Source organism: Podarcis bocagei, assembly GCF_964188305.1.
Source record: "Podarcis bocagei genome assembly, chromosome: 7".
In the NCBI taxonomy this organism is placed as follows: Eukaryota; Metazoa; Chordata; class Lepidosauria; order Squamata; family Lacertidae; genus Podarcis; species Podarcis bocagei.
The window spans coordinates 66,279,023-66,294,235 of record NC_138132.1 but is presented as its reverse complement, the minus strand read 5'-3'; the positions used below and the strand labels follow the sequence as shown (position 1 = coordinate 66,294,235).

The 15,213-nt window shown below is 47.2% G+C and overlaps 1 protein-coding gene across 3 annotated transcripts in view; it reads left to right on the top strand.

Moving 5' to 3' along the window:
- NPHP4 (nephrocystin 4) overlaps positions 1-15,213 on the top strand; it is a 96,651-nt gene that overhangs the window by 16,784 nt on the left and 64,654 nt on the right. For all 3 annotated transcript variants that reach the window (XM_081203983.1, XM_081203982.1, XM_081203984.1), the window contains exons 4-6: positions 3,502-3,674; positions 4,380-4,444; positions 6,831-6,980. In XM_081203983.1, the coding sequence (XP_081060109.1) occupies positions 3,502-3,674; positions 4,380-4,444; positions 6,831-6,980 (388 nt within the window). The remainder of the gene's footprint in view (positions 1-3,501; positions 3,675-4,379; positions 4,445-6,830; positions 6,981-15,213) is intronic.

The following is a 15,213-nucleotide window of genomic DNA, read 5'->3' as shown; positions in this document are numbered from 1 at the left end:
GGTGGGGAGTCAACGAAGGGAGGGGAGAAGCAAGGAGGAACAAGTGTCAGGATGAGGGCAGCAGTGGAAGGAGGAAGAGGTGATGAGGGCGGATCGAGGACAAATTCAGGCTGGTCTCTGTGGGCTTCTCTTTGGGCAGGAATGAATTATGCTTGGATAGCAATTCAGCGTTTTTGTTCTTTCAATCAAGGATGGTATCATGCCCAGTGAGGTCCACGTCTTACTTGTTGCATTTGCAGTCTTATGAGTGAATTGAAAACCACTTTCCTGCCATTCTCATTCTTAATCATACAGAGGTGGCCACTAACGCTTTCAGCGATGCCAGCATGACCTCACAGGGGGGCGAGGGCATGCCACTTGTGGCTCTGAGACCCTTGCTTCCAGGACAGATTTCCCTGCTAGTCTGAGCAACTCGGACACCTGCTTCAGCTGGCTACCAGGTTCCTTTGCCTTTGACTCACATTCTCCATCCTTTTGCCATTTGAAGAGTCTCAAGACCTTTTTGTGACCCTCCTTTCCCACAATAATGGCAGTGCGATCCAAAGGAGCCGGTAAAATTGTTCTGCTAAACAGTATCAACAGCAACAGAAAAATCCAGGTTTGTTTTTTGTTTTTGTTTTTTTTGCATTGAGGGTATTCCAGGGATTGGAATGCAGCACATGTTAATGGTTTAGAAAGTTGTTTATTCCGTCACAGAGAATAACTGTCAAATCCTGATAAGCCGCTCCAAAGAGGGCAGGAGAACATCGTCTCATCTGTCACAAACACGGTTCCTGCGTGGATAATTTGCTGAGCCCCGTTTGCCATTCTCCCCCAGCCGTTCCATTCCGGCTAATGAACAGCTTCATATCACTGTGATTATTCAATTATTATTTTCCCCTGATGATAATGGGGGAGCACTTGTGTGGAGAGGTTTGCCAAGGTGCCATTGCAAATAATTACATTTCCCTCGTTTACCTTCCTGGGAAGCTGCATTCAAACCTTTCAGAGAGAGCTGCCTGTGCAGGGGAACCGTCTCTTAATGCTTGTCTTCTTAATGGCAAACAGAGAGAGTTGTCCAAGTTCCTGGATGCCCAGTGGATCCCCCCTGTCGACAATTAGGCATGTGAAATATGCTGCATGCAAGTAATCCTGCTTCCATTACATAAAGCTAGGCAAGCACATAATAAGTAAAATGTCACATGGGCAGGGCTTTTTAACTCTTCCCTGTCATGGGCCTCATGAAGATGCCCCACCTCGAGGCTGCAATTTGTGGAAGGAAGGCCTGATTTTGGCTGAAACCATGGAGGTGGGTGAGGAACAGTGGCCCTTTCTTCTTCAATCACCCAGTTAATGTCAAATGCAACAAGACATTTAACGTAGCCCGTATTGCATTCTTGTTCGGAAGGGAGCTCTGCCAATTTCTCTCCCAAATCTTCACCCCGGTGTAACCCTGGTGGCTTTGACCAGCCATTGTGGTAGCCCCATTCAGGAAAGGAGGCAATAAGACTAGGAAGACCAATATTGGCACTTCTGGAGACAGCAATAGGCTTAGCGACGCAACGGATACCCACTTTGAGAGAGGTACCCAATTCTTCAGGAACCTGCACATAACTCTGCCTTGCCGGTCCGCTTGTCAACGGTTGCTGACAATTTTTTCCATCATTTTGCAATAAAAGATAATAGAATAACGATTTATTTCTGCGGACTGATGCTTTAATGCCTCCCTCCGTTATCCTTCCCTGACAGTCTGTGATTACAGCAAATGTTTTGCCTGTGACACTTGGATAATGACTCTCTAATAGAAGGATTAACCTGCTCTTCAATCACACACCTGCCAGGGATTGCACCCAGGCTTTCCAAGTCATGCTGGTCTAAGGAGAGGCTACTGGACAAGGTTTGGGAGTGGTCCAGAAGTGATTCCCTTTGACGGGAACTGGCACAGGCTAAATGCCTTCGAGGATCATACCCTCAGTAAGCGTTGCTGCTTTTTGGAATCTTGAGATTGTGCAAATGTGCCAAGATAATATTAGGGTTTCTGATCTCCAAATGGAGAACTACTTAGCCCTTAGCCCACGTGACCTTAGAAATTGGATATTTGATCAGGATTCCAACCAAGACAGAGCATGCATGATTGCTGCCCGTTACTCTACTTGGTACCTCCAAATTAAGACCAATCACTCATGGCACCATTACCTTGAGACTCTGGCCTTCGCACAACTACACAGGGCCTTTCTAGAACTAAAATTTCAACAGATGCCTTTGGCATATTTGGAGAGGAGCTACCAGGGAATTCCCCATATGGATCGCAAATTTATACATGGATGTAATCAGGTAGAGGACATCACACACTACCTGCTGATTTGTCCCCCCCCCCCCCGTATACAACACCCAGAGGAAAATTTATATCGCCAATTGGCTTCCAGGTTGATCCATACAGGAAGTGACAGCTGAACAGATAAACATCGGTACATTACCCACCAGGTAGCCACATTTGCGCTGGCAGCCAAGAAGCTCCATCCCAGCTATGTGAATGCACTCCAGTCTTAAGTCTTAATGTTTTATATTTCTTTTTGTGTTGTAAACTACTACGAGGTTACGTTGTATGATTTTAGATGAAATTTCCTTTTATTCTCTGTCGTCTATTGTAAAGGCCTTTGGCTATATGCCATAAAATGGATTGATTCCCTTTTGACAGGGGTCAGGGTTGGCCCACCCATTAGCCTTGGTGAGGCAGTTGCCTTGGGTGGCAGGCTGGGGATGACTGGGAGGGACAGCAAATCCAGCCTCCCCCAGGAGCATACTGCTCACTGCCTCCTGTGCTTGCTGCCCATGGCGGCTAATGTCACTTGCTGCTCTCCAGATTCTTTTTTCCCCAGCCCCACCCCCTTCACTGATTATAACTGATTTTATAATGAATTGATTTTAGAATGCTGTATTACTTTACTGTTGTTAGCCGCTCTGAGCCTGGCTTTGGCTGGGGAGGGTGGGATATAAATAAAATTTTATTCTTGTTATTATTCAGCATGCTGTGGCTTCTAGTCACCTCAGGCAGAGGAGGAGGCAGTGATAGGCAGGCTCCCCTGCCCTTTTCTGTTTTGCCTTAAGTGGCAAAATGGCTTGGGCTGGCCCTGCCAGGGGTAGTTGGTTGTTCATTTTCACTCCCTCCCCCCCTTGGCTACTGCTAATGCCATGACTGATATGGACCCAGCACTGTGGGCACCCACTCTGGACTGCCACTGAGGGCCAGGGGCTGCACACACATGAAAGTTGCAGAAAGTTGGCGTATGAAACCTGAGTGAGAGGTGGGGAAATCAAGATCTCCCAGGGTGGGAGACTGGGAGGGGAAAGGCTTGATTCAGCAGGCTGTTCTTATATTCTTGTGTACCATATTTGTGTCCTTGGAAGAAGTTCCAGATATACAGGCAGCAAGGGACCACAGTTTGGAATCGGCTTTAGTTAGCTGTAAGCTGCTATGATAACCCAACTCATCTCCTCTCCCCTCTTGCCCTCCCTTTCCAGACTGTTTATTTCCACACATCTTTGGATTATCCCAGCATCGTTTTGGTGGTGGAGGTCGTAGCAACAGCCAGGAGGCGGGACGGGACCCCGCAGGAGATGTCGTGTGGTTTTGGGATCGTACATTTGTTTAACAGCAGATCTGAGCCAACAAACCTGAACTTGAAGGACAAAGGGTAAATGGATAAACTTTTGTAATAGCAGAGGCAGATTTCTGTGTCTTTAGGGCTGTTCACACAGGATTAGCTGGTTGTTAAGCCTAGAGCTGTGTTTGTGTAGACCTAGTTGGGGAACCTGCAGCCCTCCAAATGTTGTTGGACTTTAACAACTGACCAGTGTGGCCAGTGGTCAGGGATGATGGGAATTAAAGTCCCAACAATATTTGGAGGGCTGCAGGTTAAAGAGAGTTTCTGGTTTTTATTTACTACTCTGCATTGGGACGATGTACTACTCTGCACTGGGACAAAAACTGGGCAGGGGTGGCGCTGTGGGTTAAACCACGGAGCCTAAGGCTTGCTGATCAGAAGGCCGGTGGTTCGAATCCCCGTGACGGGGTGAGCTCCCATTGCTTGGTCCCTGCTCCTGCCAATCTAGCAGTTTGAAAGCACGTCAAAGTGCAAGTAGATAAATGGGTACCGCTCCGGCGGGAAGGTAAACGGCGTTTCCGTGCACTGCTCTGGTTTGCCAGAAGCAGCTTAGTCATGCTGGCCACATGACCCGGAAGCTGTACGCCGGCTCCCTCGGCCAATAAAGCGAGATGAGCGCCGCAACCCCAGAGTCGGTCACGACTGGACCTAATGGTCAGGGGTCCCTTTACCTTTACTGGGACAAAAGATGACACCAACCCTCTGTATCATGTTCTGTCTCCTTTTTCTCTCCAGGCTCAGTTTGTATCATGGGACCCCACGAGCCCTCTTGCACCCACTTCTCCAAGAACCAATAGAGAGTAAGTCATGAGGCATATCGCCATTTCCACATGCTAGACAGTGTATTCTTTGCATATGTATTAAGGCGGATCCATAAAATTCTGAGGGAAAGCAGATCATGGACTCAGAGGGGAAGGGATGAATGAGCCCAAAGTACCCCCCCCACAAAAGAGTCTGCATGCTGTGTCACAGTATACTTCAGCAGTCTGGTTTGCCCCCTTCCATTCAGCCCTTCCATGACTGGTCATTCTGTCTCGTCTTTGCACCGTGTGTGACTGGAGCATATGGTCACTTCTGAGACAGATGCACTCTTTGCCCACTCTCAGAGACATCTGTCTGCCTGTTGCATCCCTGCTTGAAGCACTGCTCTGGGATTGTGTTATTCTAAATACGTGACACACTCAAGCAAGCAAATCATGCACAAACCCAGGGCCCGGTCTTGTTTACGACCAGCTAGCCCTTAACACACTCTAAAACTAAACCTCTTGGGAAGTAACAAGAAACATGCCTCTGATTTTAAATCAGATAAAGAGTGTGGTTCAGAAGTCTGGAAATGCCGATCCAAACTGCCTTTAGACAGACTGCTTCCAGGGAGCTGTCAGATTTAATTTACTGTTTGTTTTCCATCTTACCTGCTGACTGATTCCTCCCTTATCCCACCCTAATTGTCTGCTCTGGTGCTGCAGCAACCATGTCAACCTTTTACAACAGCCCAGCTGTTTCTGGACAGTCGCTCTGTGCATCCCAGACATGAGCCAAATCCATTTGGGAGGGACAAAGGTCCTTGTTGGCGGCAGTTTTGCAGGAGGGCACAGTCTCATGCTGAATATTTAATGCAGATTGAATCCCTCTTTGAGGACAGTGCCCAGTTGATACGTAGCAGCAAATGGGATGGAATGAGCTATTTAGATATGCTGCAATGGGTTTTCCTGCTGCAGATTTGGCTCCTGTCAGAGAGCAAGAACAACCTTGGAGTGAGGCAAGGTTGGCCATGCTGATGGGAAGGCAAGGTAAAAGGAGAACATGAGCAATACGGTGGCCTGCTTTGTGCCTAACACTAATCCACGGTTTATTTAGCCCAAGCTGAACCATGGTTTGTTTGAATGTCTGAACCCAGCCAAGCAGACTAACCTCGCATTGCTTTCTGGGAACAAACCACAGTGTGAAGCCATGGCTTGTCGAATTGCAGACCACTAACAAAACAACAGCAAACAAACCTATGGTCAAGTAAAGCAGTGTTTCCCAAACGTTTTTGGGCAACGGCACACCTCTTTACTGAAAAAAAATCTCGCGGCACACCACCATTAAAGCCCCGCCCCGTGACGTCAGCGCGCAGCGTCACGCCGGGAGGATTTCCCCTCCGGTCCCATGCCTTCGTTTGGGGCATCGCTCCGGCTGCTCCCTCTCCCGCCGCGCAGGAGCGATGCCTCTCTCTGGCTCTCCCTCCGCGCAGGCTGAGGGAGGGAGGGAGGTGCGCGTGTGACTCGTCTCTGCTGGGAGACCAAACCCAGCGAGGCAGAGTCGCGCGGAGGCGCCCAGGCAGTGCTGCCGGCTGCGAGGAGGAGCGCCAGGCAGCAGCAGGAGGCGCGGCCTCTCCTCGCCGCCGCCGCCCCGCCTCTCGCCGCCCGACTCGCCCGCCTCCCTCCAGGCATCTCGCGGCACACCAGCCGGTGTCTCACGGCACACTCGTGTGCCGCGGAACACCGGTTGGGAAACACTGAAGTAAAGCATCCTCAATAAACACACGAGAATTGCAGACCACAGCTTGTTTTAAGTGTGGGTTAGTGTAACATCCAAACCAAACAGCCTTGCTTAACCACACTTTGTTTGGCAGCCCCAGCCCAGGTGCTTTCTGGCTTACAGAGCCATGAGAGGGAAGAGCAGCAGGAAAATTTGGAGAGTGAAGATGTGGGTTGTTTGTTCATCAGTGAGATGTTGGACAAACTATGGTTAAAACAAACCATGACGTAGCACTTTGTGGGGATGAAACCATTGTCTGCTAAGCCTGTGCTTCTGATTGAGTTCCAGCTCCCTTTAGAACAGTGCAAAAGAAAGAATTTTGGGTGTGGCTTGTCCAGCGGGGATGAGCAAAGAAGCACTTCTTTAAAATCCCCCCTATGCATACATATAACCTTACACACATACACAACACACATACACACACCAACAGGCTAATGATCCAGAGATGCCCCCAATTGTACTTTGAGTACACCCCTCAGTATTAATAGCCTTGGCTATTTCATTTCATTAATTTCAGTGGGTTTATTCTGAATAAACTTAGTTGAAAGCAATCCATAGGAGTCGTGCTGTCTTCCATTTCAGTGTGGCTTATTTTCTTGGGCAAAGCAGGGCACTTCTTGGTCTCACTGAATTAAGAAAAAAAGTTTCCTATTCTTCTTTCTTTAGTGAACAAGAACCTGATGGCGATTGACAGCTGCCATCTTCAATGCAGCTTGCAGCCACACCCACCCCTGGAGGCTGTCTATCACCTCCTGCCAGAGAACACCCCTGTGTCCAGCTTGCAGAGAATCCCTGGCATGCTAGCAGCACATGAAGGTATTGTGAAAGACACACTTTTTCTTTTTGCAGTGTGAAAGACTAGCAGCATAGGATGGAAGCTGCATTATACCAAGCCAGGCCATTGGTCCATCTTGCTCTGTACTGTCAACACTGGCTGGCAGCGGCAGTTCAGGGTTTTGGCACTGTGACTGCTCATCCTTTTAGCCTTCCTCTTAACTGTGCTAAAATTGTATACTTTCCTGGATTTGACCTGCTGAATTCCTCAAGACCGAAAATGTGTGATGACTGGAAAACTTGCTGATAAATCACTTCAATAAATCACACTCTGTGTGGGGCTACCCTTTATGTTAGTCCAGAGGCTGCAGCCGGTTCAGAACACAGAGACTTCGGTTGCTTAAGTAGGCAAACTACTGCCAGCATATAGCACCCTACTTGCAGGATTTGCGGTGGCTACCAATCTGCTACTGTGCCAGGTTCAAAGTGCTGGCACTAATATGAAAGACTCTGCGGTGATTGAGAGCAGGGCTTTTAGTGTGGCTGCCAGTGTCCTGTGGCATAGCATCCCTGTCGAGATGTGACAGGCACCCACTATCTGCAGTTTCCAGAAACACTTGAAGGATTTCTGTTCTGATTGGCTTTACCACAAGTGTCCACCTCTTAGGGCTTTAGTCTTGTTTTGCAGTATAGGGGAAACTTAACAGACTGTGCTCAGAACTCAGGTAACTTTCAGCTTAGGTCAGAGCTCCCTAAATGTGTATTCCCCAAAAGAATGCGAAGGGGAAGTTCCCTGCTTTCTTGTGCTTGACTGGAGCCTTCTGTTCCTTTGTGGCATTGGCAACTGTTATACCAATCCCTACCTATTTGCATGCCTAGCAATCAATGAACCTCCCACTCATTAAAAGTGGCAATGACTTCTATGCTTAGCCAAAGCAGTAGGTCAGGAATGTAGGTGGGCAAACGGAGGAGAGCAACATGCAACAAATATCCTGTCCGGTTGCATATTTACGTGACTGTTTGGGAATTGGGAAATGGTTAAAGGTGAGGATCTGAAGGGATGGAGAGGGGAAGGGAGCAGGTTTCTGAGGTTTGTGTGTACCTGTATGCACACTCTCTCTTTATCCGCAAACAAGCCAGGCCGCACTCTGTCACATGGCCATTCCCAGAGCACCCAAATTAACATTCACCAGCTGTACTCGTACAGCCGGATTTCCCGATTGTTGTCTGTGCTGGACAGCTAACAAAGTGACCTGTGTATAGGAAGGTCCTGTATATTGCAGACTTCCTGGGTGGTAGGAAGTGGTAGGGGAGGTGGAGTCATGCCCTGCAACTAGACCTAAACATGTTTTTTGTTGGTTGGTTGGTTGGTTGGTTGGTTGGTTGGTTAAAGTGACTTGCAACTAAACAGGTTCTCTGAGACCAGTGGCTAGTGTTGGGAGTTTAGACCGGAGGCACTAGAGCTTTGAAATGGAGGAGGTGAAAGATCCCAACTTGTTTGATCCGACAAGGGCAGAAGGACAGGTTTCGTGGTACTTGTAGCAGGCCAGGCTAGTCTACTAGAGGCTTCATGTGACCTGTCAGTTGTGGGGGGCAATGTTTTCCCTTGGTCTTTGTACCTGAAGGCCTGAACATGCAGCCTGTGGGAGCTCATTAGACTTGATTCTAGCCCCAGGTCACGAGATCCCTCGTTTGAGCCACAGAGGCCCAGAAATAAAAGCCCTCTCACTTTAATTGGATTTCAGTCTGAGATTTCAGAGGAAAGGGAGGGTATCAAATTTCAAAGCTCTCCCTCAATGCACATTTTTGGGTTGTGCTGAGCACCCCTTTGACTCCATCTTCATCCAAAAGTTGAAACTCGGGGATGGGGAACATTTTAGGTAGGGGGCCCAGAAATTTCATTGCTTCCTTGGAAAGCTGTTGAGAGTCTAAAAGTGGGCATTTCAAAATTCTCTGTGGCAGACCCTATGTCAGGGGTCAGCAAACTTTTTCACCAGGGGGCCGGTCCACTGTCCCTCAGACCTTATGGGGGGCCGGACTATATTTTGAAAAGAAAAAAAAATTCCTATGCCCCACAAATAACCCAGAGATGCATTTTAAATAAAAGGACACATTCTACTCATGTAAAAACACAATGATTCCCAGACTGTCTGCAGGCCAGATTTAGAAGGTGATTGGGCCGCATCCGGCCTCCAGGCCTTAGTTTGCCTACCCATGCTCTATGTTGTGGGCTTCATTATATACCTTTTGGTAAATGCTGAAGATGCACTGCTTTACCCTGGCTTTTCTGCACTTGAGATACATATTTTTTTAGGACCCGCCTTATTTCTGCAGTTTTAAGTCATTCGAAACTGCTTTTAACATTTATTCATTTATATTTATTTATTAAATTTATTGGTCGCTTTTTCTTACCAAGGTAACTCAGAGCGACTTACAATATATAAACAAGCACATGCATTAAAAGGAAAAAACAAACACAAACTAAAAGACAAGCCTGTTTTTAAAAGGCAGGATTAAAACCTCTCACCCACTCAAGGAGGCCCAAGGCCTGATGGAAAAGAAATGTTTGTGTAATGATGGTGTCAGGTGAGCCTCCCCGTGAAGAATGTTCCACAAGTGGGGAGCCACCACTGAAAAGGACATGTTCTCATATGGCTACTCTCCAGGTCTGCCAAGGAGGATCCACACAAAGAAGGGTCTCAGATAACAACTGAAGGGTCTGGGTCAGTTCATGTGGAGAGAAGCGGTCCCTGAGGTGTTGAGGTCCTTAGCTGCGTAAGGCTTTAAAGGTCAATCCCAGCACTTTGAGAGGTGATATGAAAACCAACTTCAAATGTCTGACGGACTGCCACATTTCAGATTGAGCAAGCTTGTTTTCTGCTCCTCCAGAGGGTAGGACCTGAACCAATGGATTTAAAAGAAAAGAAAGAAGATTCAAACTAAACATTAGGAAGAACTTTCTGATGGGAAGAGCTGTTTGACAGTGGAAGGTGGTAGACTCTCCTTCATTGGAGGTTTTTATGCAGAGGTAGGGTGGCCATTTGTCAATGATTCTTTAGTTGTGATTCCTGCACTGCAGGGGGTTGGACCAGATGACTCTTGGGGGTCCCTTTGAACTCTGCAATGATAATCATAATAAAAGTGACCAGATCCTCACACACAATCAGAGCACACATAGTTAGACAGACAGAAAAAAAAATCACAGGCACACACACGCACACAACCAGGAACGCACACTCTAGAGCCTAATGAATGATTCATCTTTTTAAGTTCTGGGCATGGAATGGCCCTTGCTGGCTGTGTTACTTTGACAAAGATCTGTGTCCTCCAAAGTTAGCACTCCAGCCCTTCTGTTCTTGTTTGTTCTCCTTAACCAAGACGGCCCCACAGTAAATACTACTTGGTTACTGGACAAGACAGAGCCGAGGGCTTGAAATTGGCTGCAAATGGGCACTTCCAGCCAAATGTACCCTGTAATTTGATACACTGAAGCTTTGGATAACAGCCTCTATGAAATTGAGGAGGTATATTTGGCTCCCAAAATTGAATTAAGGCAGATTCTAGTGTTAGCAAAGCTAATTTGTCAGAAACTCTCCGTTCCCAGCACTTCCTGCGGCTCTTAAACTGCTCCGCCAGCCAGAGATGTATTATTTCATTCTATTGCCGGGTGCTTTCTGTGTCGCTGGGGCTGTGCCTCCTAACTATACAGTGCAGGCTCAGTAATGCACAGTTGTGTATCTTGGGGAGGACAAGAATCTTTAATCAGCTGCCTCTTGGGGAGAAAAGCATTATGGGATGGTTTCCCTTACCACTTTCTTCCCTTCCGGGCATGTAGATTTCAGGCACACCGCAGGTAAGTAGGAGGAAACAACACTTGGCAATAGCTCAAGGATTCTGAAGGTGAGCCGCCTCACCCCAGCAACCATTCTGGGAGAGGAACAAGTCAAGGGGACGATGTGCCTCTTCACAGCTTTCATGTCACTGGAGTAGCGCAAGGCAGGGCTGACCCTGTCCAGGTGTTGCTGGAATCCAGCTCCCATCAGCCCCAGCCAGAGTGGTCAGGGATAATGGGAGCTGTAGATCTGGAGGTCAGCAGGTTGCTCATCCCTTCATTAAAAGGAGGAGGAGATGTTGGAGGTATCTAGGCTATTATTACGTTATGTTCAGTACAGGTGAGTGATGGAGGTAGCTAGTGACATTAAATGCAAGTAACAGTCTCATTCAGGGATGGGGAGCCTGTGGCCCTCCCTATGTTGTTAGACTCCCAACTCCCATCAGCCCCAGCCAGATGCTGTGTCTCTTAGCACTGTAGAGTATCTTGCTGTTGCTTTTAGGTGCGTGATAAATATTAAAAATTAGTATGTGGTGCTTCAAATGCTCTGAAAAGATATGAGTCATGCGTGGACAACGCTCGCCCCCGAAGTCAGCCCGCTGTTATTTCAGGAATATTCCCACAGCAAGGAAATGTTAAGAATCTCCAACTCTCCTCTGGACACTTCCTTGTCCACAGAATCCAGCTGACATTGCATTAATGCAGATGACTTTCCAAGTGGGTCCTTCTTCTCCTGCCATGCCCTAAAGATCTTTTCTTCTGCAGCTGTATCCTGGGGATTCAAGGAACTTGATCCGTCATCCCCGCCGACAGGCTCATCAATCTCCCACTTGGCTGCTGTTTGGCCGTGAGCTTTTCCCGGCGACGAGCTTAGCAACCTTGTCACTTCATGCAAAGTCACTCTTGGCTGTGCAGAGGGTTGGAATCACACCTCTCCAGCCTCCATTAGCGTAATGGAGATGGATGGGTCGTGCAGGTGAAAGGTGACTCTCTGGTGCTCTGCAAAGCTGTTGGCGCAGCACAGGCTGGGAGAGGATCAGGCTAGCTTAGTCCATCCCCCCCCCCTTCCCCTTAACTAGCTCTGCTGTAGATTTGCGGTGGCTAAGCTCTCCAGCACCCCCCTCCGGTTAACTCAAATAATTAGCCAAGATCTTCCAACCCACCTCTATGAAATCTGGTACTTTTATCCTAGCGACATATTTATAATTTTTATTAAAGGTTTCCCCTAATTTGAGGGGCTCAGAAAAGTATGTCTACCCATCTCTGTTGCCTTCTTGCATTTCCAAAACGCATTTGCCACATAAGAAGAGCCTACTGGATCAGGCCAACGGTCTATCCACTCCAGCTTCCTGTTCTCACAGTGGCCAACCAGATGCCTGCGGGAAACCAGCAAGCACGATTTGAGCACAAGAGCATTTCTCCCCTCCTGCAGCTTCCAGCAACTGGGATTCAAAAGCATTTGCCACCTCCGACCGTGGAGGTGGAGCATAGCCATTGCAGCTTGTAGCCATTAACAGCCTTCCCCTCCATGAATTTGTGTAATCCTCTTCTAAAGCCATCCAGGTTGGTGGCTGTCACTGCCTCCTGTGGGAGTGAGTTCCATAGTTTAGCTGTGTGCTGTGAGAAGCCTCTGTTGCTGTCTGTAGGCTGCTGCTTGGGCTCCTTGCTAGAGATACCTTTGAATCTTAGTGCTGGCTCCTTACCTTTTCACCCTGGAGAGCTCTCTTGCTTCCAAACCCACCGTTTTTGGTGCAGGCTAGAAACATCCTTCATGAATCTGCCCAGTTCTGTTTTCAAAGCCATCTAAACTAATACCCTTCCACCTACTACCACTACAGCATTTCCGACTACCGGCCTATATTTCATCTCCTGTCCTCCCTCTCCCTGGCAGATGCCTTTGGAAGGGCCCCAGGTGTTGACATGGTGGGCCCCAAGGCTTTCTGTTGGAAAGACCAGCATGGAACCTTACAGAGGGGCTCAGGAAGAGGTTGCTGCCTTGCTGCTGGTTTTCTTCCCATGCTTGAATTAACTCAAGTGCAACTTTCTCCGGGCCGGCCAGAGAAGGGGCGGGGCGGGGGGAAGGCTGAGCCAAAGGGAGAGAACATCTGTTCCAGTTCTTTCCTGATGCGCTTTTCTTTGAAGGATTGAATGCTACAATTTGTCGCCCAAGGCGTTTTTTGTAGTAGGGCTCAGATAGCATCAGCAGTTTTAGCATTTGTTTATTTATTGTACTTCTTGTTGGGAATTTTTTTTTTTTTTGAAGAAAAAGGTGAGAAGACCCGTGCCCCCCTCAATCTCTTTTAGTATAAGATTTTATGCAGTTCATTGCTTTTTGAGGCCTGGTATAAATGCTGCTTCTTCCACAGAGGCTCTCACAGAGCTCTGCTTCTTGCTGACATTGTGTGGGCAGTCGGCAAAGCCACTTTGCTGGTTGCTGCTGTTAATTCGATTTACAAACCACCCTTTCTCAAAAGATCCAAGGGTGGTGTGTACAACATGAAGAACACATTTTACAGAGCATAATAATGAAAAGATAATAACAGGTTTCATAATAATAACATAAGCATAATAACAGTCCCCCTCCACAACTTTAACAGGCCAAAAGCATGGGTAAAAATGAATGCTTACAGGGCTGATGAGTGGACACTCTGTGTTCTGTGTTTTTCTTTTCTTTTTTATTCCCCTAACATGCTTACATTCGGGTGGCGATGTGGGTTAAACCACAAAGCCTAGGGCTTGCTGATCAGAAGGTCGGCGGTTCGAATCCCCGCGACGGGGTGAGCTCCCGTTGCTCAGTCCCTGCTCCTGCCAACCTAGCAGTTTGAAAGCACGTCAAAGTGCAAGTAGATAAATAGGTACTGCTCTGGCGGGAAGATAAACGGCATTTCCGTGCACTGCTCTGGTTCGCCAGAAGCGGCTTAGTCCCGCTGGCCACATGACCCGGAAGCTGTACGCCGGCTCCCTCGGCCAATAAAGCGAGATGAGCGCTGCAACCCCAGAGTCGTCCACAACTGGACGTAATGGTCAGGGGTCCCTTTACCTTTACCTTATAACATGCTTACATAAAAATGACATTACAAACACTGTATTGGGGTCAAATAGGCCCAGCCATAGTCTAAAAAAGGCCTTCCTCTTTGCATTCAGACGCCTCCACATTCAATCCCTAGCATCTCCAGGCAGAGCTGAGAAAATACTCCTGCTTGAAGCCCTGAGGTCCTCAAGTGACACCCATCCAACTCACACCAGCCACAGAGTTGCCTTCAGACTTAGCCTTTGTTGTGGAGTTTGTCCCTCAAAAGCAGATGCCGCAATAAACTGCCTTGCCTGTGCCACATGACACTTTGTGGGTTTCTTTCTTACTTTTCTTTTTTTTAAAGAAAGAAATGATATATGGGAGCCTGCAATCACGCAGGCACAGAAACATCAATCCGTTTTTATATTGATTTTTAATTTAAAGCAAAGCAAGAAAAAGATCCAACGTATGTAATATGTATTAAATTGTAAATATATGTCATTCCAGTGACGCTGCATACAATATATTTATTCCATTAAGCACATGTAGAACAGATATTAAATCACAAAAATAAGTTTTCCCAGTGACAATTGTTCCAATATGTATTCTAATAACTGAGAAACACCTTTCATTTCTCTCCTAAGCGTCATGGAATATAACCCCTATTATGTTAGTTTATTAGTTCAGTCAGTTTCCAATAATATCAAGAATTTCCCTCAGCCGCGTGGAGTCAGAGGGCACGATGTACATTTTTTTCAACACCAAGCCCCAACTGTTTCAGTTGCTACTAACGCATGTTCTCAAACCGCCTTCTCTTTTGTTTTTAATGAATCTCCTATTAAATTCAATGAAGTTGTCAGTGGATGAAGAGTTACAGTACAGTAAAAAATTACTTCCAGTACAAGCTTCCAATATCACTATGCTTTCTGCAGATTTCCGCTATAAATGAAGAAAATCAGCTCTGGCAGCCTGAAATTTCAACATCTGATAATACTTGCAGGATTAATTTCCATACCACTGGCTGAACATTTTATATTCAGGCTTTCTGAATATTAAAGTGACGTTGGGTAGTACAAAGTATGTACAGAGGCTCAAACTTCTCCAGGAACTTCAGGCCCTGGATTCCAGAGCTTGCCCTATATATGAATTGCAAATAAATTCTCTAAGTGCTGCTGAGAATGTACTGTATGAAGAGTCCTTCTGAATCAGGCCAATGGCCCATCTAGTCCAGCATCCTGTTCTCACAGGGGCCAACTAGTTGCCTGTGGGGAAACAGGCAGCCAGGGCCTTAGCACAAGAGCCCTCTTCCCTATTGTGGTTTCCAGCAACTGCTATTCAGAAGAATTGCTTCCTCCAACTGTGGAGCCAGAGCATAGCCATAATGGCTAATAGCCGTTGATAGCCCCCTCCTATCTTCATTGAGATGAGTA